General features: G+C 42.5%; 1 protein-coding gene and 1 pseudogene across 6 annotated transcripts in view; one reads left to right on the top strand and one right to left on the bottom strand.

The window, feature by feature from the left end:
* Positions 1 to 7,342, top strand: part of LOC104475573 (elongation factor 2-like) — a 33,976-nt pseudogene extending 26,634 nt beyond the window's left edge.
* The window catches only part of PIAS2 (protein inhibitor of activated STAT 2), a 29,804-nt gene extending 6,524 nt beyond the window's left edge, over positions 1 to 23,280 (bottom strand). For all 6 annotated transcript variants that reach the window (XR_015261412.1, XM_086770035.1, XM_086770036.1 and 3 more), the window contains exons 1-11: positions 23,172 to 23,280; positions 14,337 to 14,811; positions 11,138 to 11,222; positions 10,448 to 10,498; positions 10,241 to 10,331; positions 5,785 to 5,919; positions 2,874 to 2,979; positions 2,180 to 2,253; positions 1,128 to 1,288; positions 390 to 523; positions 32 to 203 (exon numbers count right to left, since the gene is read on the bottom strand). Coding sequence is in view for 5 of the 6 variants with exons in the window: in XM_086770035.1 (XP_086626161.1) it covers positions 32 to 203; positions 390 to 523; positions 1,128 to 1,288; positions 2,180 to 2,253; positions 2,874 to 2,979; positions 5,785 to 5,919; positions 10,241 to 10,331; positions 10,448 to 10,498; positions 11,138 to 11,222; positions 14,337 to 14,811; positions 23,172 to 23,195 (1,508 nt within the window). In the remaining variant the exon portion in view is untranslated. The remainder of the gene's footprint in view (positions 1 to 31; positions 204 to 389; positions 524 to 1,127; positions 1,289 to 2,179; positions 2,254 to 2,873; positions 2,980 to 5,784; positions 5,920 to 10,240; positions 10,332 to 10,447; positions 10,499 to 11,137; positions 11,223 to 14,336; positions 14,812 to 23,171) is intronic.
* Positions 23,281 to 24,451: the final 1,171 nt, after the last annotated feature.

Below are 24,451 nucleotides of genomic sequence, written 5' to 3'. Positions count from 1 at the left end.
AGAATAACAACTAACTTTAAAATTGACAAACCCTTTGGTTGGGCTTCCTTGTGTTTCAGACATAAATATGCACTTCCTTTTGGCAGGAGGATCTTCCTCTTCATCGGAAGAGCTTTCTATTGTCAAGTCAATAACATCAACTTTCTTCTTGTTAACCTCATTGGCTACCGTCACAGAACATGGTTTGGTAACGACACTGGTACCTGAAAAAGAAAGTTCAAAAATGCACACTTTTAGAGATACAACTGTTTCTTTTTAGTTTAAATGCCAAGAAGGTTCGACATATTAAGCCCTCCACAAAACAATCAGCATCTACACACATAATCCAAGCTACAACTAAGTCTCCAAGACTTCCTGTTGGTTTGCAACCATTACCCAGATGTACGTACTTTCTATCTTGGTGCACTGTGGACTTGAGACTTTCACAGCTTCTTTTTTTGGCCTCATGGGGCACCAGGAGCCATCTTCTTGGAATTTGATCTCATCCACATCTGAACATTCATTAAGGATCTCCATAAAAAGCCTGAAAAACAAAGTCTAGTGGTTTCATTTTTGATTCCAAGTTATTTTTTTTTTATTTTAAGTGAAAAGGAGATACAGTTGAAAACCTAATTATGATCACCTTCGACCCATTCCATGTGCCCTCTCCCTATTAGTCCATCTTCCCTGAAAGCCTGTAATTACAGCCTTCGCAGACATCAAAACCTAAAAGAGTATCCCACCTTACCCCTATTCCACTCCAACATTACTGCAATTCCTAGATTTCCATACAGAAGCAGAAATCATCATCCTTAGAATCAAGTTTGACAATTGTTTCTGAGTTAAATTTTAAAATTAAGAGCTTCAGAGATAGGGCCATGTAAGAGGGAGACCTATCCTTAGATGTCAGATTTCTCCAGAGGGGATATGCTGAGGCTCAATAGTTTGATGATGCATTTATAAGATAAATTTATGTAGTTCATTACACAGGAATAGAAACTAACACAGTCCAATGGTTCCTCCCAATCTGAAGTATTTTGACAAAGAAAATACTATGAAATGGCTAAACCTCAAGAGTAGCTGTCAAGTACATAATGAAAAAAAAAAAAAAATCAGTAATTCTGTAATCTGCAAGCTCAGTTACTTACCCATCTAATATTAGGCTCTCATAAGCTGCCTTTTTGTCACACACAGGGCAGATCCAGGTAGGCTTCTTTTCATTCATTTGAAGATAAAGAGCAGCATCAAAACATTGCAGGTGTGTGCAAGTAACAGCCCGGCACGGGATTGTCAACCTCATTTTTCCCAGCTGCAGGAGATGCATTTAAAGAGCGTCAGAACAGAAGACAGTGAAGCAGGCCTGGATGGCTAACAATGAAATCAGAGGCAGTCGCTGAAGTAACCATCTCTTCTCACTGAAGAGGTGCCCTGTGCTAAGGTCACTGTGGGCAAATCCACCCTATCAAAGCACGTACAGTGCACTAAAGGAACAATAAAGCCATCCTTGAAGTCTTCACTGGGCTGAAAACAGTCAGAAACATTTCTAATGGGCCTGCATCAACGTTATTTCTATGATTTTCTTTTTATTTAAAGTCCTGCTGAAGCACCCGCTTTATCATTTTCTCTTAGCCAGATATTTCAAGGGGTTTTGTAAGCTCCAGTTAGACTCAGAATGTCATAATACTTATTTTAACATTTAATTTAACAGACCAGTCACAAACACAAGGCCAGTTCCTACCTGAGGAGAGAAACCCCAAGGCAGCGTTACCTTGTTACAGGGTGATCAGTTTATTTTTTTTGTTCTGGTAGCTGGCAGTATAAACCATACCACCAAAACCAGATTTGAAGTTCTGTTTTATCACTCTGTCCTTTAATTATTCTGTCACCCTGCCCAATTAGTCTCAGTGCCTCAATATACAAGATTACTCCTTCTAAAGGCCTCACTATACACACATGAGTAGCAATTTGATTCTGACTGCGTCACAGCTGAAGCGTTCACAGCTCTCAACCATAGCTGGTGGAACGCTGCTGCAATCAGGCGCTTGTAGATGCACCCTTTCTACCCGCTATTTTGTATTAATGAACCACTGTAAACCAAAAGGCAGTTAAGTTCCTAAATCGGGGCCTTTTAACAGCAGCCCAACTCTGCGCTAAAGGTGAATACACAAATCTGTATATGGCAATTTCCAGCCCTACTTACGGGACACATCAGGGATACCCGCAGACTGGTTGTGGCAATCTCACTATCAGGATCTGCAGTTAGTTTTTCTTTAACTATTAAAATAAATGAAGAAGTTACACACAGACGCCATTATTTAAAATGCCTGATTCACTAGTACACGTATTTTGTTTCCAGCTATCTAAAAAAAACCCCAACCAATTAAGCATCTAGGAAACTAGTTCATAGCCATATCAAACAACAATAGTTTCACTGTTTGTAAGCAACTGGCAAACACTGTGCATCACAAGGTTTTCTGATGCGCAGCAGATGCACTAACAGCCGCGATGATTAGTAGAGCAAACTCAACCCAACATGCGAAGAGATAAATAAAATAACCAGCAGTCAGTGAGGTACAAAGACAATCAGCATCACACGCAAATGAAGAGGATTTAGGACATCTACCTGCACCTCCCAGCCCACCACAGTCTGTGGTGCCCGTGGCATTCCCTTAAGAACATCTCAGATGGGATGTCTAGGTGTGCTCCCCGCCATCGCAGAGACCCTCACTGAAAAAGCGCGTGATGCCTCAGCAGCAGCAAAGGGAACCTTTGATACTCCAGGCATGGGCTTTCTTTTCAAAATGCTGCAAATCCCCTAAGTATTACCAATCCTGTTTTTAAAGAGCCACCAATCACCCTCAATAAGTACAGACAGGCAAATTAATTTTACTTACTTAGTGCTCTGGAATGATCAGGGTTTCTGATACCTTTCATTTTTAACCTCTGCAGAAGCATTGCTGAAGTGAGCTGACGAACCAGATACACAGACATGGAATAATTCTACAAAAAGAGTGATTAAAGATTAGATACTGATTTCATACAGTACTTCCCCTATGACCACAGATTACCATTTACACTAGCTGAAGCACACAGTAAAAACAAAAACATGCCGATTTTTCACTTAATAGTTATGAAAAGCATTGACAGACGACTTCATTACTGTGAAAGAGTCCAATACTCTGCCAGAATTCTCCTGTTGGTCAAGTCCAATTGTCTTACTCCAGTTCTAACAACTAAAAAGTCTTATTCTCCACAAGCAAGAGACAAGCTGGGCTCTTTTCCTGGAAAGCTGATTCAGACCGGTGACACACCTTCTCATACATGGAGTCTTAAAGAAATTCTCACTTGTGCCTCCTAAATCCTTCCTTTTTTTCAGTGCCAATCTGTCAGTGGAGAGCTCAAACACAATCACATGACAAAAGAAAAGATGAATGCTCTTTCAGGTGCAAAAACACCACCTTCAAACGGCACACAGCTGCACCGGTTTCTTTGTACCTTCAGCTTGTTCTGCACTATTAAGCCAAGATTCATTACACCATATCCACTTTGCTGAGGCTGGCCACGTTCCCTAGCATTTACTACTCTGCCCTAATTCACATCACTTGCCAGCTTCTTTTGTTCAGTTTTCACGCTCTCTTCAAGGTCACTAACAAAGAGAAAATTCTGCAAGTCCCACTACTGCAGAATAATAATGGTTTCATCTGTATAACAAACACAACCTGTGATCTCTTATTTCCACTTCTTATGGCTCCTATACCGTCTGGGTACTGCACAAGAATTTTCAACAAGAACACCTACTGCCCTGCTCCTCCTTTACCACCTATAGGAAAACTAGCTCTTACCTAGATGAGCAGATAAAGTTCACTAAGTGCATAGGAAAGCATTAAGAAAAATGGATTTTTTTTTTTTCCTTAAAGAATGACCATGCACTGCACTGTTTATTGCCTACAGAATTCATTCATTCACTCAAGTCTGACCACCTCTGGGGGATTAATGCCTCCTTTGCTCAGAAGCCCTCCACTATCAGTCAGGAACACGGCATTAAGCGCTTACTACGTGACACTCCACACTGTCCCCAACGGTCTCATTTTGAGCATGAACAGGGACAGCTTTGCTCTGCGAGTTCTAATACTTGTAGCAGAGCACCAACATTAAACCAAATAACTCACTTTACCTCTCCGGGCAAGGGAGAATGCTGGGACAGCCTCCAATTCATCTGCTTCCATGAAAGTATGTTTTGGCAGACACAGGGGAGAAGAAAGCAGGGGTCAGCAGGAGAGGCCAAGACCACACACCACCCTGCTGTCATTTCAAGGTTCTTGTGCTCTGTGATTGGGAAGCAACAGCTTGGATCTTCCTCTCCCCACCTCTGTTTTAGAAAAAGCTTTGCTGTCAGTACTGCCTTTCATTTATTTTCAGGACATTAGCTTTCTCTCCAATTTCTTGAAGTTTTAGTTAGTGTGCAGAAGTTTATACTGAAATCTCACTTTGAAACATATGGTGTCTCTGGTCCACAGATTTTGATTTTGAAGAAAAAAGTAAAGTGGGAAGCTACTTTGATAGCTGAATCCAGAAGGATTTACACAGCTAGTCACAGATAGAGGCATAAGTAGTTCTTGACTTACCAACAGCTACTTAAACCTGGGAAGAACTGAGAAATGCTTCACGCTCTCCCTTTCTTTCCTTAACAAATCCATAGGGGGGTTTCTAAACAGCCACGCAGCCATTTTAAAGGCTAATTCCTTTTAAACTATGATTAATGACTGCTGGCACCAGAAAGCAACAGGAATCATATTTCAGTCACCACCTGCTTCTTTGTCTCCTGCTACCTGAAGTCTAGCATGCTTTTTCCCCACTGCGGCTTTCCATGAAATTTAGAACGGCATTATGAAGAGGCTTTGATGTCCTTTTGCCCTCCCCTAGCTCTCCATCCTTCCCCATATCAAGTCAGTTCTCCTTCAAGTCATCCAAGCTTCCAGGAATACTCTTAATTTTTAAGAAAAAACACACTGTAATGTAAGATACCTTACATTACAAACACACACACACCACACAAGTATGGTCCAGCCAAGCATGGTCGAGATCCATCAAGCCCAGAAACAGCTGACACCAGCAACCAGACACCTTGCGAGTAAACCCTGCTCAGCAACCTGCCATCTAAGAGCTTCTGAGATGGAAATTCCACCCGTGTTTTGGTTTATTTGCAAGTACAAGTTTAAATCAGCTCGCAGAGAGGCCATTTTGATGTAAAAAAAAAAAGGAATCTCAAAAGAATAAACACTGAAATATTCATTAACCAGTTCTTCCTATGAAACAAAAAATGCTTTTGTAGAATGACTTAGCATTACTTGGTTAGAAAAATACAAAAAGCTCAAAAGCAAATGTATGTCTCCATTCCTACAGCCTTGGCACATCCAGTCAGTTTAGAAAGCCTTCTCCAACGGACAGCTACAACAGATAGTGGGAAGTGTTGTTTTGTCATGTCTGAACTGTTCTGTACTATTTACACCGCAGAAGGATTTTGGTATTTTTGACATGCATGTCAGGCAATCCCTAATGGCAGACTTTCTAACATGACTTCTATAAGGAGGTCTTTGCCATCTGTATGCAAATCATATATCTTACTGTAAATTACCGCACTTCCAGAGCAAACTTTGTTTCCTGGCACTGATTAAAAGTTGAGCCTTCTGACACTAGACACTTGCTGGTGTATGCCCTGCCAGCAACATCAGGCAGCAGGGGAGAAGGAATGCTAGATGAGGTTATTTAGACAACTTTCCACATCCTACAGAGCATAAAGTTTACCTTTCCAATTTCAGAAGCCCAGGAAATGGAAATCTGGTTTGGCACTGCTGATGACAACCTAACTAAAGATGTTATATTCAAGGGGCGCCCAGGTCGCTTCTGTTCAATTCCATTTTTTGGCGGTGGAGCATATCCCTATGGGAAGAAAAGACAAGGAAAGAGTTAACAAATCTCCGCACTGTACTCTGAAACAGACTTGTTAGTTTTAAACAGACCTATGGGAAGCAGATAAACCTCGAGGCTCTCTAGGCTGGAGACTTAATTCAACACTTACTCTCAGAAATATCAGTGTTTGATAGTCTAATATCATAAGTCAACCACAATTTTAAAATATTTTTTGTTTTAAAGTTGTTTTACGGAAGTGTTGAAAAGGTGGAAGAGAATGCAGTTTTGGTCCAGATAAGTTCACTGCAACAGTAAAAAGTAATGTTGATGCTTTGTCCTTTTTTGCACCACCCCCCACCAGAAGAAAGTGGAACATGGCAAGGACAGAGCCTTAGTGACAAACACAACAAGTCAGGAAGACTTAATTCAGTGTTTCTCACCCAGAAAACACTTGATTGATTCTATTTAAGAAACAACAGTCTTGTTCCGAGAGCTCCACAACTCCTTGGTGTCTGCTTTGCCTCACATCAACTACACCTAGCCCAATTAGCAGCAGGCTGTCATCTCTACTCTGCCGAGGCCCCTGAAGAAGGGCTGCACATGGAATATCAGCTGTATTTAAGAGCCAATAGGCTTTGCTGTTGTTGCAGAAAGAAAATAAACTAGACATTTTTCGCTCAGCTTTTATTAAGAATTTCATAACCTGGACATCTTTTCTCTGTACTTTTATTTCTTATGTGATGTTTGGAAATTGAATTGGGAGCCATCCGGTTGCCTTTTGCTTCTAGGCAAGCACAGAGTCTCCAGCAGATCCTGAGCAGAAAGTACCTGTGCTATGTGAAGGAGCACGCGGCCTAACCGCAGCTTATTCATCTCACCCCGCATCTGCCACTGTGAAAGCAAGCCAGTCTGCAACAGGAACTCAGAGAATCTCTGCTTTGAGCTCACACAGACAGCCGGCAGTCCGCTCATCTCAGAAACACATCCAGCACAAGAAGGATGCCAATAAAAGAGTGCAGCCCTGTGTCTTGCACAGAACCAACTGCCAGATTTCATGGAGTTCAAGACAGCATTGTTCTATACAAGTAACTCTCCCAGAAAGGATATGGTGGAAAAAACACACACGCATATATTGTGTTATGCAGAGAAGCACACACATCCACAGCCTAATGCTTGGAAAAAGTAACTTTGAAAGATGCTATGTCTGAAAATAATAAAAAAAAAAAAAAACCAGAAATAAACAGCCTCTTCTGCTCACTAGCCAAGTATACCATAGGATAATCACTGCCTCTAATCCAGGGAGGACTCTATAATTGTCACATCGTTTCCTAGGTTTCCAAAGCAGCTCTATCACTAGTCCATACGTTTCACCTGGCAACCAAGCCCTGGCTGTGCCTCACCACTGCCCTTTATTAACTTCAGACAGGACTCTTGGTTGCAGTGACAGAATAGGGACTCGGAGCTTCTACAGGCACGTCTGCTGGGCCAGAGCAGCAGACAGCAACTGCTGAAGAAGTCTCTGTAAAATGGTTCTCAGCCCAGCTGATGAGCAGCCCAGCAGCTATCAGGAACCTTACTATATGTGCTTTATCAGAGAACATACAAGCAGCAGATGTATGGGGACTGCTGACAATGTCACATTTAAAAAAACCTGATGATTTGCCATGTATTTAATCAGACATAACAGCTGCAGCCATTTATAGAGCGTATATCCCAATTGCTTTGATGCAGTAGGTCCTTCTCCACTATGGTGACTTTATGAGGAGCTGATGTGGATGAGCACACCATCCCTGCAATATTTAGGAGAGTATTTCCACACATACTGCACCAGCCAGAATAATCCTGCTGGTCTCCAACCTAAAACAAAGCTGCCTTGCTTTCAAGAGAGCAAGGATGCAAGTTCTCTTATATTCAACAACTTTTTATTTCTTTTTCAGAGACAGACTCTGCCGCTAACATGCTTCATTTCAGTCAAGCTTTTGATGTTTTCTTCCACAGAGCAATGACCTTGAGATCAGATTTAATCTTGTACTCTAGAACACTTTAAAACCTTCCCCTCCTGGCCTTCCTGGAGTTAAGCAAAGAGCACTCTGCTTGCCTGTCCCACCCAGCATGGTCTAAAACTAGTGGCTAGCAAGTGCCAACGTTATTTGGGTCTTAAGTCTTCCATGCTTCTTGCAAAAACCGTATTAGTCAAAGCCAGTGGAATCTGCTAGAGCCAGAAAAATCTATCAACAGAAAGCATGACTGCTCTTCTATCTGGCTGTTTCCAGCCTGCCCCCATATATTTTATTTTGTCCTTTGAAAGAGACCTGCAGTGGTCTATGGGCATCCCTAGGAAGAAAAACAAATTACCTTTTTTGGATTTGTGTGTTTTGTCTTGGCTACAAGAGAAGTCAACAGGAGAACCACCTGCTGTAGTGCATTACATCTAAAATCCTTGTTACTTGCCAAGACACCAGCATGCAAGGCTCTGCGTTTACTCCTTTTAAGTCAGAACCAAAACTGTAAGAGGAGGACGCAGATAGTTGTAGGAATACAAGAAAACACTGTGTTAGCATGAGCTGGCACAACCTGAAGCAGTATTGGCACACTGGCAGCATTTCTCTGAAGTTTCTGGTAAAGGACTGCAGCCAAGGAGATGACCAAGAACAATTTACAGACAACTACAGAGGCATGAACTTCTATACCAGAGAAAGACAGAACAAGGCTCACTCAAGAGTTGTACAAGCTGGAAACAGAGGCTGGCATCACTGAGTAATTAGCCAACACCAACACCACCAAGTTGACAATAGTAGTCTTTGAAACAAAGAAGTTATCTTACATTTCCTGCAACAGAAGGGAACCGTCAAAGGGATGCAAACCCCACAGTGACCAAATCACAGGCTAGGGAAAAACGTGTTTGGAGGAGCACTCAGACTTAAGACTATATTGGTCATTCAGCTCACACTGAAGGAGGAGAGGAAAGGAGGTTGCCGAGACAATAGTCATTTATTCATTTTCTCACCTAAAGTTTCTGCTCAAGAGATTAAATAATAATCTTATGATGTGCAGGAAGAACTTACGGGGTTTAGATCTAAAGCAAAGCAATAATCCAAGATGATGAACAATTTTTGCTACCACTGTGACGTGTTACGCACAAAACAGCTGGCATAACAGAGCATAGCAAGGCATAAACTGTGTTAGCAAGACTGAGAACCAGCCACATGTCCACAGGATAACGTCACACCCAATTCTTTTTGGTGGGTTGCTTAAAGAAAGAAAAACAATCTGCAGAAGAAAGAAGAAAATCCTGCAAGTTTGTAACATAGAATGTATCTGGCATTTACAGAATATACAAACCAGAAAAATGTATGAAAGAAATCCTCTTACACACTGAAGACAGAAGAACAGTGATGCAATGGTTAAAGAAGAAGGGGAAAAGAAGCTAGAAGTCTCATTTAAGTTGAGGAGAGGCAAAAGCACAGTCTTGGTCACATATGGCAGGAGGGATGGTACAGGCCGATACATCTGACGCACCAAGAGGGTGACAAACATTCTGAAAAAGGTTTCACACCTCTCCGCACACAGCATTTTTCCAAACCCACTGCTCAAAAAACCCAAACACCTCTCTGTACTACTACTTTTTCCATCTTCTATAGCTTCCAGAAGTATTTCAGAATGGGTTGAGTAGGCATTTATCTGTGTTCTATTGTACAGAGATACCTGTTCCAGAGATTTTTCAAGAATAATGAGAGTGCTTTTCCAGTTTTGTATATATTCAGGCTTTAAAGTGACCCTGCCTATGTAACTAACTTCTGCAACATCAGACACTAATGAAGTGTATGACTGCCAACACTGTTCTGTTCCAGCATCAGCAAGTGCCAGGAACCCTCAAATGTGTCTGTTCTTCATCCTTGCAGCAAATTCTGCTCTAACCAGACGGATGCAGGACAGCATACAAGCTTGTACGCAAGAAGGTGATATCATTCCCTCGTAACAGGAAGGAACTCAAGCCAATCACAAATACAGATAGCCCAAACAGCGAGGGCTACTACCAATGAAGTCAAATAAACTCAGTTTTAAGACGTCTGAGGAGGATTCCCCATACAGACACTGGTTTGGTCTTGACATTTTGTTGTTAACCGCAATAGATGAGTTTGCTATAGGTGTCTAAAACACAATTAATCCGTGCAGTGGATGTAACATGATTAATAGTAGTAATGTACAAACCACATGCCTAACATTAGTAACTAGAGAAATTTGAGCAATAACAATAAACAGTTTGATTGTTTCAGCAAGCTAACATTACAGAAAAAACACATACACTGCCAGTCACAAACAAGCCACAAATACACACAAATAACCTTACCGGCAATGGAAACAGCTTCCCATTCACTTTAATACACAAACTATTAGGATAATTATCTTCTTGAGGGCAGCTTGTCTCTGCTAGACATAACCTATATCCCCCAAAAAAAAAAAAAGCGTCACTTTCAAGTGTCACCACATTCTTATGTCCCCACAAACAACTAGACTTAGGTTACATTAAGAAGTTAAGATACTATGAAAAAGGTACCTTAGCTGAACTTGGACTGTGTAATCTCTCCTGCCCCCTGGCAAGAAGTCCCTATGACGAAGGGAAAGACGAAAAAAAGAGAAGGATCCATTTAGACAGCAGATCTCATGTTCCAGTCATATGCAGAAAGAATTGGCACACCTGCCCCAACATCACTAAACTTTCCTCTTGTTTTTATTTTACTGAGCTATAAGCAAGTCTTACAAGCGACACCTCTGCTTAGCTATTGCAAGTTAAGCAGGACGTTAGGATCATCCTCCTCTGTCAAGAGTTAATAGTAACATAAAGTACGATGTTGCCAGAGAGGAAAAAACCCTGTGAATTCTCTTGGCTTACACCACAGGTCTTGCAACAACATGAACCCTGGGACAAAAGATAAAAGGAGCCTTCCATTCCTGCAGCCAGGAAACATGCAGGGAAGAAAAGCTTACCACCTCTCTAAATAGTCACAATTATTTGGAACCGAGTAATTGTTAACTCTTTAGTGGCATAGGACACAGCTGCACATAAATTCTGTGCACAGCAGTTCCTAAAGAAAACAGAACAAATAAACGCAGCATAACCGCAGTGATGTTTATCACTCCGCATCTGCAAGCTTATGCGATGCATAGGACAAACCAAAAAACCCCAAACTTTCTCCTGAAATTTTGCAAAAGTTTACCAACACTATGCCACACTCTTACTTCTTACCTGGAAATACAGATTTCTCTGACCTGCTGAGGTGTTAAAGCAAAGATAAAAAACTTCTCTTGGAACCTCTGAATACTGCTCTGTACTAGAAAAAAAAAAAGAGACACAAAAGAAGTTTAACCATGGTGATTAAAGTCATTGATTAAACAGGATCTGCACTTAAGTTTTTCCTGGAACAAGGCACGGGTCACTGAATATAATCAAATTGTGGCTGAACAGCATGTAACTGTCAACAGGAAAGCAATGGAACAAATCATTCACTCAACTATATGGTGGCTTAATATCACATTACACTTCAGTACCGAAGAAGCTTGGCAAGCCACCTTATAATCCTTTCTCCCAAGGGATAAAGTTTCAAACAAACACAGCAAAATATAAGCACAGGATACCTGGGGAAAAAGACTACCACAGAGAAGGTGTTTACTACTATTTTAAGGTATGACAAGAAAAGAATGTGCACCAGAAGTTATTAATGGGACAGCTGGAAAATGATTCAATTCAGAAACAGCTAAAGGTAACGAAGCCTTTGGGGAGGGACCACAACCCTTAATGCCAGAGTAGGCAGCTACACGTCACCTCTGAGAATTACCCCTCGCTAGCATTTGGAAAAAAAAAAAAGAAACAAAAAACCAAAACCAAACAAGAACACCCCTCCCATCACAACTTTCCTATCAGAATCCTACTTGTCTGCTACTTGTCTGTCAGTGATGGGAAGCAGTAGTATTTTAGACTTTTGATTTGAGAAGTTAGAAATCTTGACCTGAAAGAAAGGTAGATTGGACTTGTCCAACAGTTTAACCAGCAAGGAGGACAAATGCAGAAATAGCACAACTAAACAAGGAAAACTGGAAGAGCTAGGCTGCCTTGCACACTGTGACGCTGAGAGAAGATCATCTCTATGTGCAGAACACACAGAAAAGACAAACACAAAACAGAACCCAGGTGGAACAGACGCATACAACAAGTTCCTCATACAATTCCAAACAGCTACATTGTGCATATATGTGCACGCACACAGACACTATAGACAGCATTTTGTATTTCAAAATAATACTTGTGTTCAAAAGATCATGGAAATATTTTATTACTGAATGGACCATTGGTTAAAACTAAACCCCACACCTACAACTGCTCCTGTGTTCTCTTATCAGTGTAAAAGAATACCTATACTTATCCCTTCAAAAGACTCACAGTGGACTATAATTCTAGCTCTCTGACCTATTTCGTTTCCAAATCCTTAATTCTCAAACACAAAAAATTTGTTTGTTCCAATCACCTGAGACTACTAACTGAGACTATAAGCTATCCATACCAATCTAAAAGTATTGACAAAGCCTCATTTCCAAATTTGCTTGTGAATTCATGTTAGAGTTATTTTCAGCCAATGTTCATATCCTTCAGACATCAGAAGGGCCCATTATTTGCCTATGAAGCCATTCCTCACATCTCATTTCCCCACTCCTCACACAGATCAGAGTTCTAGCTCCGGCTGCTGCCACCTTCAGGTTATTGTAAAGAGTTTGAAGGCAAGCAAGTACTCGATTAAATTAATCTTGTCCCTCTCAGCCGCGTCCTAAGAGAACCCAAATGTTACAGGACTAGATAATCCTCACTCCCATGAAAACTGGGCAACATGCCACAAAGAGCCTACAGTCTTCAAAGGAAAGAGAAATACATGCAGCTCTAACTATAATGGTGACATCCCTAAGGAAGCCTTCTCCTTTCAGGAGAAACGGAGCATTTCCAAAGCTGAGGAAAACAGCTGCTAGGGAGATTTCTAGCAAATTTCTGACACATCTAGGTATCATTGATCAGAAAACAAAAATTAACTGCACAGCAGAAATGTAATGCAGAGCACACACTGCACTGTACAGGACAGGGTGACAACGTGCCTAGCAACTGATCTGGCTGACTATGCGCCAGCAGTTGTCCTGTAACAGGGAATAATTCAGGAAGCTGGTTAAGACACTCAGCTACTGCACACAGTGAACGTACGCAGGAGTTAGCAAGAACATCGCGACACTGACAGATAATCTCTGTCAAGGTAATGGCAGCATGAGCCACAGAGCTCTTGGGTTCACTAATAAACTCTTCTGTAGCAGGGTGTCCTGACACAAAAACAGAAGTGACGACAGGTATCATAAATAATGCTTGTTAGTGATGTTTGCTGCTTTAGGTACTGGAGAGTGACCAGTCATCAGTATGTGCCTCACTGAGGTGCAAGTCACAGCCTAAAAGACTCTAGTATCAGTTAGGAAACTAAACAGCTTAAGAGGACACAAACAGCCTGCAAAATGCTGAGTGTTTCTAAACAATATTACTAAATAGTTAGGAAAGACAGGTTGAATTTCCAGACAGAAGACAACATACTTCCAAGTAATTAAATATGTTTAAGAGTGAGGAATCTGAGATTTCAGGTTATTTGGAAGACAAAGGTCTACTCTTCATTTTAGAGGATGGCAATAACCCATAGGCTGAGAAAACCATCACTAAACTGCGTACAACACTGAACATTTGTTGTGCAAATTATCTGCTTCAGTGCAAGATGTCAGAACCCGCAGAATTGTTGCAGTGAGACAAACACAAACTAACAAATCCGTAACTTGTTCTCCTTATGTTGTTGCATCTTATTAATTGCTGATCCCAAAATCCTTTTCCTTTTAGCCCTGACAGATGCGTTCCTCACTTGTACCAGGCAGAGACTTCAGGTCCAAATCTTTCAGCCGAAAGTAACTCCAAATGAGTTCAGGCTAGGTATTAGAAAATATTTATTTACCAAGAGGGTGGTCAGACACTGGAACAGACTTCCTAGAGAGGCGGTCGATGCCCCGTGCCTGTCAGCATTTGGACAATGCCCTTAACTAATATTCTTTAACTTCTGATCAGCCCTGAAGTGGTCAGGCAGTTAAATGATCATTGTAGGTACCTTCCATCTGAATGATTCTACTCTAGTATTTAATATTCAAAAGACAAAGACCTTCAATCATATGACATTCACAGAAGAGAACACTAGTTTCTGAAATGTGGCTTGGCACTTCTGGGAACAAGTGGTGAGGAGAAGACAAGGGTAGAGATGAGAAGAGAAGTGAGTTTCCACTTTTCCCCAGCTGCAAAAAGCCATTTAAGTCTGGACTTAGAACTGTCATAAGTAACACCTATTCCATGAATTAAGCAACCTGCAGAGATATTAAGCACTTACCTAGACTTGTAGGTTTTATGAGTACATCAAGCACATCGTAAAAAGGCAGGCTTTTCAGCTGAACATCAGGATGAACAGGTGGAATTGGAGGGGACGGCTGCTGCATCTCAAAGTGGGGCTTAGTGTCTTGGAGAAGCACAGAACTGACAGGCGAGGAAGGAGACTGAGGCGTGACCGAAGTAGAAGGGAGTGGGTGAATGCCAGCAACAGCCAGGTCAGGCTCGACAGGAGAGGAACTATTGTCCAAATTGAAAACCGCAGGTTTTATAGCCGATAAGTCCGAAAGTCCTTCAATCGTCCTTGGGTACCTACGCCTATAGAGTTCTCTGATTTTTATCTGAACTGCTGGGCTGCAGCCACTCTTCAGTAAGTGCAGTGCCCTCATCAGGAGGTCATGTTTCCGCCCGCTTTTATTACGTCCAGCAAACCCCAACAACACTTGCAGTTCAGAAACACGAAAACTTGATACCATATTCTAGAAAGAAAAGAGAGATAAGCACAGGTGAACAAACAGTACCCCAAGCAGGCCTTTTTGAGGAACACTGTGAAGGATCTGAACTTCCATCATCAGTTGTACATGTGTCATCTTGGACACTACCCATACCCTTACCCAACAGAAGAGTACAGTTAGTTTAAAGCAAAGAAACAAAGCACCCAGGATGAAGGCTGAGTTTGGTTGTGTTAACTATTTCAAAGACTTCTAATTGTTTCCACACTCAAACAATAGCAACAACGAAATCTTAGTGCAGCCCATGCAGTGCTATCTTAAATACACAGGCAGAAGCGCTCACACAAAATGTGTCTCATTTCATGAAACAACAACAACAAAAAAAAATTAGATGAATCAATATGATCACCTGTCCTCCAACACATTGTAAGAATAAAATAAGCAACTGTTGAAGTTCTGCATAGTTGATTCTGAAACACTTTATTTTGTGCAGCATGTTAAATGTATCCATGAACAGAGACAGGCAGATCATGGCACAGCAAAGTGGACACTTTTTAAAAAGCTACATTATATCACACTAATAAACTGTTTAACCAGAATAACTGATTCTTCCAGAATGTCACGGAAAACTTCCCGTCCCTTTTGTATCACGTTCTGGTACTGTGGGACACAAAGACATCTTTAAAGGAAATAATACCATGTACTTGGTTATCAGAGTTAGTTGTGGAAGACTTTGAGGACTAAACTATGAAGTTCATAATCAGAAATATTCCCATTTAAAAAAAAAAAAAAACCATCCAAAAATTAAAAAGCCCACTACATAAGAGGAAGCAATCTTCTCGCCCCCACTTACTACAAATTATTTACTTGTCATAGGTGCATCAGGCCACATTTTTATAAGCAAGCACTCTGAAAAGTGTAAGATTGTCCAGAATTATTCTACACAACTTCCTTCCTATTTCTGTGGGACTCTTCCACTGTAACAGGGAGGTGAAGTTTTAAAGATGAAAGAACATCTGCCTTTAATCTGTACTGCTGGACCATACCAACTCCAGAGTCCCGGACTGGCAGATGAAGGCCCTAACAGAAGGTATGAAGTAGTAGACGTTTGGGATCATAAAGTATATTTTTAAAAACAGTTCAAAAGTGCATTGTTGACTTTTAAATAGTGGTCCAATATACAATATTTAAAGCTTTGGGCATTGACTTAACAAGGGATACAACTCAAAATGCAGTGTTTTGTGTTTACCTTCCTTAATCCCTACTACACAGTCAGAGTTTACGATCACGTATTCTAACACAGATCTGATCTCAGATGACGTTTTAACACAACTATGCTACAACCACGCAGTCAGCCACCAAAAAAAAAGTCTGAACTCCCCCTGCGTCCCCAGCTGCTTCCTCCCTAATGTTCAGAAAATTGTTTTTACAGCAGGACAGATCAGCGGATTGAGCCTGATGAAAACTCAACTTGTGCCATTACAAGACAGCAGAAGCAAGTACCAAGGACCTAAGGGCCACATTATATCGGAACAACCATCTAAAATACTATGGTAGTGCTCTCCTCAGGCACATCCTTTCCTCACTGTTGAGGGGACGAGGGTATCCTGTTTCAGATACTGAATTTCAACATGTCCAGACAGCCGATTTAGATGTGTACAGACGCACCACAGACACAATCGCCAGGGAAAGCAGTGTCACATGAGGTGCTGAGTAGCTCACCTTTGCTTCAGAAGAAGAGATCAACAGCAGACATCACCTTAATTTCACCCCAGCAACTTCTCCCAACAGTAAAGTGATACAAGAGGAGAAAAGATGAAGGCAGAACTCCACACAGTCTGTAAGCTGCTGGAGGTTAGTTTCCACCTCGCTTTCCCCTGCTGCTTTTCCTTAGTCTCACCATCAAACAGGGTGGAGAAAAATAAAGTGTTTCAGTATTCATAAAAGTAGCTTTAAGTACCATAACAGCTTCACAGTCATGCCACATAAAAGAAGTTGTTTTAATTGCAAAAGATAATACTGATATTGAAGAATTTACCAAGAACTTAACATTGCGTGCTTCCACATATAGTTGCATAAGCCTGACAGCAACGTCAGCTCCTTTATTTCAGATGCAGGCTGTAAGTATAATTCTGGATTCCATAATCAGAATGCAAATGAATAAAATAATCCTTTACATTGAGATTAAGGAGACAGCATGTATTGCAAAATACTGCCTATTACCCTGCCTGCTGCCTTCTGCGCATTCCTGCAAGTTAATCAAGGTGAAATGTGCAGTCAATCATGCTTTGAAACAGCTAACATTTTATGTGGAAATTCCACAAACTAGCATTTTGTTACAAGATGGATTTCATTTTATTAGAAGACACAGGCTGGCTTCAATACCACAGTCAGCAAGATTTTTAAATTGACACCTCCACTAAAAATGCTCGGAAGTATAAAAAACACACGTAGTTTTGTTCAAAAATCTTACATGTGCTTTTTTTTTTTGCAAGACTACTTTCAAAGAATTTTTCAAAGTTTTACTGAAAGTAATTAAACAATGACTTTTGCAACATTTTCCCTCTAACGCTGATTATACATTCCCTTTAAGGCAACAACAATCACATGCATAAAGGTGCAGCTAGTCTGATCTACACATTTTAGCATATTACTGCATTTACAGATATATCAAAGTGGACACTCGTTATAATCAACAAGGTTTTATGGATGCGTAACATGTGCTTAGGAGCATTTAAAATCATGGTGCAAGACAAATATTACTTCCAACAAACCCTACCAAGTTATTTTCTTTTGGGGTTCCAGCAATATTGCAGAAGACTGCAGCCTAGCTATTAACATGCTTTTCACATCACTGAATTAAGATTAGACATTCAAGTTGTGTCATGTAAATGCCATCAATTTTCTCTTAAGAGAAGTTCTTTACAGCTGCACAGCCCAATAAAAAGCTTTTTTAAGACAGGAGACCAAAGACATTTTATTTTTAATGTTTCTCCATGAACACAAAGAGTAGTTTGACAGAACTTTAAGGAAGGAAAATTAAACTGGATAATTCAAGTACTTTTATATTCCAGAAATACTTTTTCCCCTGAAATTCATACTTGAAGGTCATAAGAAGCTTGACAGGGTTTTGTTTTTTTTTTTCTTGTTGTTAAACTACAGCAACCATGATTCATAAGCAGAAATACTGTTCTAAAGCATTAAGCCGTAGGTGTATCTGGAATGGCATTCATTTCACAAGGATGATGTTAAGGAGTCCAGGAAATGCTGACACGCCACCAAAATTAAGGGCAGGCATATTTCAGAGCAAAGTAAGGGATCAAACGTGTATCTCAAACAAGACGTATGTGATTCTCCACACTCCCCCTAGCAAAGCTACTTGCTATTTAACAGTCATTGTTCTGACATATATAAATGGAAGGTAACCAAGAATGCCTGTTAAATTCTTGACATATGCCTACAAAAAGCACCAACAACTGTAGCTTCCAGAGCAACCACAACTGCTCAAGTAGTGAGCCCTACACTTGAACCTGCAGAAGAAATCCAAGTCCACTCAAAAATTCTAGTCAGTCTTCACCTAAGAGCTCTGCTTCAACCCCACTGGCTTCCAGATGTTTTCTGGAGTGTCCAAAGGCTACCTAGGGAAGGGACGCACCAAGGACCAACCCCACAAGGCCTCACTCCTGACTTTAAGCCCTTTTCTGGAGACTCATAGTAGAGAAGCACATTTGTGACATCTTTTGCCATTAATTTGCATACATGCTGATTTACAGCAGGCTAGAAATGTGTAATACCGGTAAGAAAGAGCAACTCATGTCCTGACATGGTTGAAGACCTCTATGCTGAACCTAAGTACAAATATAAATGTATTCTGGAAACTGATGTAACTATAGATAAAAAAATCCAAGTCCTGGGAAAGGATGAAGATGTCATTAGTCAAATCTGCCTAAGTACTACAGCACAGTAAGAGCAGCTCTGAAGAACACCAAAGGTTCTCAGTGTTATGGGGATTTTTCTTCGGACTAACTCTAGTCTGGGTCCCAAATCGGGCATTACAGTCTTTGAAGTTGCATGCACCTAATATCACAACAAAAATCTTAAATCAAATACTTGCATTAATTTCACATAAGACATGGAAAACAAAGCTTGACCCATTTCACTGCAGCCTCATTTTTTAAGAATCAAACTACGCCATCTCCTTCCTCTCCCCCACCACTATATCTCAGCACAATCATTAATTGTAAATTATTCTAGATACAACAAACTTTTAAGGTGCCACAATAAGCCTCACTGGTCTCAAAAAGTGACTATGCATCTACGAAAAACAGAGGAATTATGTACAAGATAACAGTATATTATCATAGGTTATTAACAGTATTTTATCAGAGGTTATCTTATTTAATACACTCGATGTTAATTCTACCTAAAGATCACATTACGAACAGAAACTTCTCTGTATCTATTCTGTCCATCGTTTTAACTTTACTCCAGGTCAACATGTGGAATTTGATTTCTACATCAAGCCCCCAGACTGGTCGGCATATACAACACAACGTTACTGACACAGCTAAAATAAAACAGAGGGTTTAGCAATGAGCTTGAAGAGGACATGTGAAAATAGCTCTCAGTGTTTTCATCTCGTCTAACAATTTAGCACTAAGTGCTGTTTCACCTGGGAAGCAGGCAAACACTGTCCATTCAGACCGGAAAAATAAAGCAAGAGGAGTGAAAAGACACCAGTCTGGTATGAATGAGAGATCCAATACATGTAAGAATGAGACTTCAATTTCTGTGTTTTAGTATGGCATCTGAACCATATTACTCTTCACCTCTGAATCACACAACCTCAGCACTGGGGGTGCAAGAGCAAAAATGAAAAGTGGGACTTACTTTCAGCATTTATAAACCCTGATTTTCCAGCAAATTTTGTGTAATCTCCCCTTCCGCATAGGACATATGAGCACACTTCCATCTCTTCTCACTGAAATGAGGCTTTTTCCCCCACAATGGCCATGAAACTGATTGCTAGTGTCACACAAATTAGTTTTAGCACAGGCATATTCATTTGCCTATAACGAGTGCAGGTTTTTTTCCCCCCTATAAAGATGAAACTAACACATTACTTCAAAATCCGATTAAATACAAACTATGAGTCTGAAGCTGTTATCTTCTAAACTAGGGATCTGCAATGTTTCGAGGATAGCATGCGCTCTGTATTACTTGTTTCCAAATTAGAGTCAGGACGCCAGCAGAAACTTGGGGGACCCAAGAGATGTTCTCTCTGTCTCTAAGCACTAACATATAACTGATCCTCTTATCTGCAGTATTTTGCTGGGAAGCAAATCGTAGCTTCAAGCCAAATCTCAATGAGTTCAGAATTTGCTGGGAGCTGGAATAGTTTTCTCACAGATGGCTCTCAGAAGGAGCTGTAGTCCCCCACTCCTGGGCCAATTCTGTTCAAAAATGTGTTCACATGCCATCTCTGGCCTCCGCACCAGACTGCTGACTTCTGTTCCGTGTCTGTCTGTGCCTGTGTAATCCCTTTGACATTCATCGGGCTGCCCGTGAGCAAGGACTACGGATAAAGGTACAAGCCGTGTTTAAAAGCACATCTGTGAACACCAGGTCTGGAAATTTACTTCCAAATACAAGAAAAATACAGTTGTGCTCACTACGTCTTCTCAGCAGCTCCCTGATATTCCAGAAAATGGTAACCTACAGAATTCAACAAATACTACTAAATTAATTAAGGGTTAATCTGACGTAACATCTCTCTCTAAATCTAAAGTCTGGAACGGTAAGCCTTATACTGGACATTTTTACCAATATCTTGAAAAGCAGTGACTGTGATTACGGCTACTTCCCAATCCTTTAACAAAACTGAAGATTTCCAAAAGGCATGATGTAATAGCCAGTTCCTTTGTGTCTCTGTTTTCTTTCACTACAGCCTCTCAGCTATAACTCCTCGGTCATAGCTCCTCAGAACTTTTACACTGAAGATTCAGAGGATGGCAGGGATGGTACTAACAAATATTAAAGTGATCCTTTGCCCTCAGAATAGAAAAATGCTGCCCCTGCATGTTTCCCTCCAAAACAGGATTTAAGAGAGAACTCTGACCTCCTTTCTTTAGTCAGTCCTTAACCATTTACTAAAATAAATTCAATTCAAACTGCCCTAGTGGCCTTTTATAAGGCAGGTAGAGATCACATACTACAGGAAATTGCCATCAAAAGGAGAGTAGTAAACAATACTGCCATAAAAACATACCATACTTTGATCTATAAAGCAGCAGTTTAAGATCACTCCTAAAGGTCAATTCATAAAATCTATTTGAGGCCGGCGGGGTGGGGGGGAGGTGATCCTCTCTCCTTCGGCCCAGAGCAGAAAGAATTGGTTGTTTCAAAAAAAGCTTAAACGTGCAAACCAAGTGCCTGCTATTCAAGCAGACACATTAAAAAAAAAAAAGCCTTGAAGACATGAGGCAGTCTACTACATTCTCTTCCAAAAAATACCTAGACCTTTTCCAAAATGGATCACGAACTATTATCAGTCAGATATTGCACACATAGAGAACCTCTAGGCTAACAGATACATTTCACAGGCACTCCAGTTTACAAATAAAATGAATGGGAACATCAAAAGACATTTATTTAGACTAGTATTTTTTTAACTACTGATACCTGTTCTTCGAGTGATGAAAGGGCAGGCCTGTAGTTGGTCTGAAACCCAGTTCCCTTTTACCTCCAGATTTCCGGTGTTATTTTTGGCAAGCAACTCCGGTGCATATATAATTCAAATGTATTTAGGTACCCCATTCCCACACAGAGTCTATCAGTTCTTATGCATATCTAGATAAGTGATTATAGCACTTTGGAAAATGCAGATCACAGCTGCAGCTCAAGCCTGGAGAAGACAAGCTATACAAAGAAGAGTTACCTCTACTACAAAGTTTACATGGGGGGGTTTAGCCCCCTACGTAGCTACACCCTTCGAGAGATCTTGAAAGAGAGCTGCAAATGAGCGAGGACGCTAAACAAGAGAACATGTGAACACAAAGAAATTGAAACAAAAATAACACTTAACTTAGGAAAAAATAAGCCAACCTTTCTTAAACCTAAGATTGAGACAGAGCATTGCTGTCCTCAAATAAACAAATGCAGTTCTCTCCATGAGATTTTTATAGCCAAGCTCCTCAACTACACTACAGCCACTTCAACCCAAGCTGCTGGAAGAAGCCTTAGCGTAGGGAATTCTCTGGCGATTGCAGCGTATTTCCTACTGTTGGTCAGACTACAGTCAGTTCAGCCATCAGAGCCTTCTCTGCACTAAAGCCTAACTCACAGTGGTTTCTGCTTGACTGACTTTTATTCCTTCTGTAGGAAAGCCTAGGTCAGGGGGGTTCGGTGCGTACGTAGCGTTCCCTCGGCAGCACTTCTGCAGGTGTGGACGCTGCAGAAGGACATTTCTTCTGAACAAAGATACTCACAGATTGTTCAAGAAACGCAAGGAAAAACAGGAACAGTGTAGTCAGCTCTTTGTGTACACACCTTAAAATATGAAAGGCCACCCCCTCAACAAAAAAAAAAAAAAAAGCTCTTACAGAAAGTCCACAAGCATAACATAAAAGGCATTCAATTGAAGATAAAACAGCTTTGAAAAGAAATATTAGATTTCACACTTCACAGGCACAGTTTTCCCGGTTAGAAAGCGGTTAGTCAATTTTCAAAAAAAAAAAAAAAAAAATCAGTAATGATTAGTGTTTTCACAAATTCAGTAATTATTCGCCATTCTCCCCGCAGCCGGCAGGAAGGGCACCGCGGCGCCTGGCCCTCCCCGGGGCGCAGGGCCCTCCCGGGCGCCATGCGAGCCTCCGGTACCGGCCGGGATCCGGCTTCTCACCCGGTCGGGACCGCACGCAGCGGCCGAAATGTTTTTTAAGATGTCGGGAGGAAAGGGGTTGGGAGAGACACCCCCGCACCACCGGCACAACCCACACGGAGGAGATGGAAAGCCGGCTCCCCCAGCCCCGGGAAGTGACAGGGTTTTCCCCGGGCACAGCCGGCTCCCGCCGCCGCCCGACAGCACTTCACGGCGGCTCCGTTTCCTCCCCGGGGAAAGCACAGCCGGCCGCGGGGCCACGCTGGATTCCGAACGACCGTTCCGGGCTGCTGCTTCAGCCAAAAGCGCTGACGGCTCGCTGCCTTGCCCCCCCCCCCCCCCCACCAACGCCCCCCGGGCAAGCACCGAGGGGTGCGGCGGGGGGACCCTGCGAGGAAAGGCCGGAGGGAGGAAGGTGGGCGAGGGGCCCCTCCGCCGCGGGAACGAGCGGACGACATCTTAGCCCGCGTCTTCCCCGCCGCGGCCGCCGCCTCTCTTCCCTCCTCACCCGCAGCTCCTCGAAATCCGCCATTTTCTACCCGCTGCTGCTGCTGCCGCCGCTGCTGTCGCCGCCGCCGTCGCCGGGCCCCGCCGCCACCATCGTGCACCCTGTGCGCGCCCCCGGCACGTGACGGGGGAGGGCGGCTCCGGCGGCGGGCGGGAACGGGAGATGGCGGGGGGGGGGGGGGGGGGGGTGCGTGGAGGCGGGGGGGGCTCAGACTCCCCCCCCCCCCCCCCCCCCGGCCCTGAGGGAAACGGTGCGGTAAACCCCGCTTTGTTTTCGTACAGCCGGAACGGGCTCTTTGGCAGGGGAGGCGAGGAGGAGGGTGTCGCTCTCCGTGTCAGCGACCGGCTTGGACTGCCATGGAGCTCGGCCAGAGCGGGTGGAGGAGGAGGTGGCAGAGAGCTGGGTGAGCGGGAGGGCAGGGACAGGCGACATTACGGTGGGGGTCTGCTGCAGGCCCCCTGCAGCAAGCAAGCTCCCTGCCCTAGACTTCAGGAGGGCAGACTTTGTTTTCGGGGATCCGATGGGTAAAGTGCCATGGGACGCGGCCCTGGAGGGAAGAGGGGCCCAGGAAAGTTGGTCCGTATTCAAGGGGCACCTCCTCCAAGCTCAGCAGAGGTGCATCCCGATGGAGTACAAGGCGGGCAAAAAGGCCAGGAGGCCCGCATGGACGAGCAAGCTGCTGGACCAACTGAAAAAATAAAGAAGGAGGCCTCCAGAGGGTGGAAGCAAGGACAGGTAGCCCTGGAGGAATACAGACAGGTTGTGCCAGCAGTTAGGGATCAGGTCAGGCAGGCTTACAGAATTAAATCTGGCTAGGGACGTCAAGGGCAACAAGAAAATCTTCTACAGGTACATCAGGGACAAAAGGAAGTCCAGGGAGAATGTAGGCTCTCTCTAAGGTAACGGGTGACCTGGTTACCTGGGACATGGACAAGGCTGAGGTGCTTAATGACCTTTTTGCCTCAGTCTTCCCCAGTAACGGCTCTTGTCGCACCACCCAAGTTGCAGAAGGCAAAAGCAGGGACGGGGAGAATGAAGAACTGCCCACTGCAGCGGAAGAGCAGGTTCAGGAACATCTAAGGAACCTGAAGATGCACAAGTCCATGGGACCCAATGACATGCATCTACAGGTCCTAAAGGAACTGGCGGATGAAGCTGCCAAGCGCTGGCCAGCATACTTGAGAAGTCGTGACAGTCTGGTGAGGTCCCCGATGATTGGAAGAGAGGTAACATAATCTCCATTTTAAAAAAGGAAACAAGGAGGACCTGGGCAACTACAG

This window comes from Chlamydotis macqueenii, chromosome Z (assembly GCF_036417535.1).
Source record: "Chlamydotis macqueenii isolate bChlMac1 chromosome Z, bChlMac1.mat, whole genome shotgun sequence".
NCBI lineage: Eukaryota > Metazoa > Chordata > Aves > Otidiformes > Otididae > Chlamydotis > Chlamydotis macqueenii.
The sequence above is the reverse complement of the archived record's forward strand: the minus strand, read 5'-3'. Positions and strand labels throughout refer to the sequence as shown.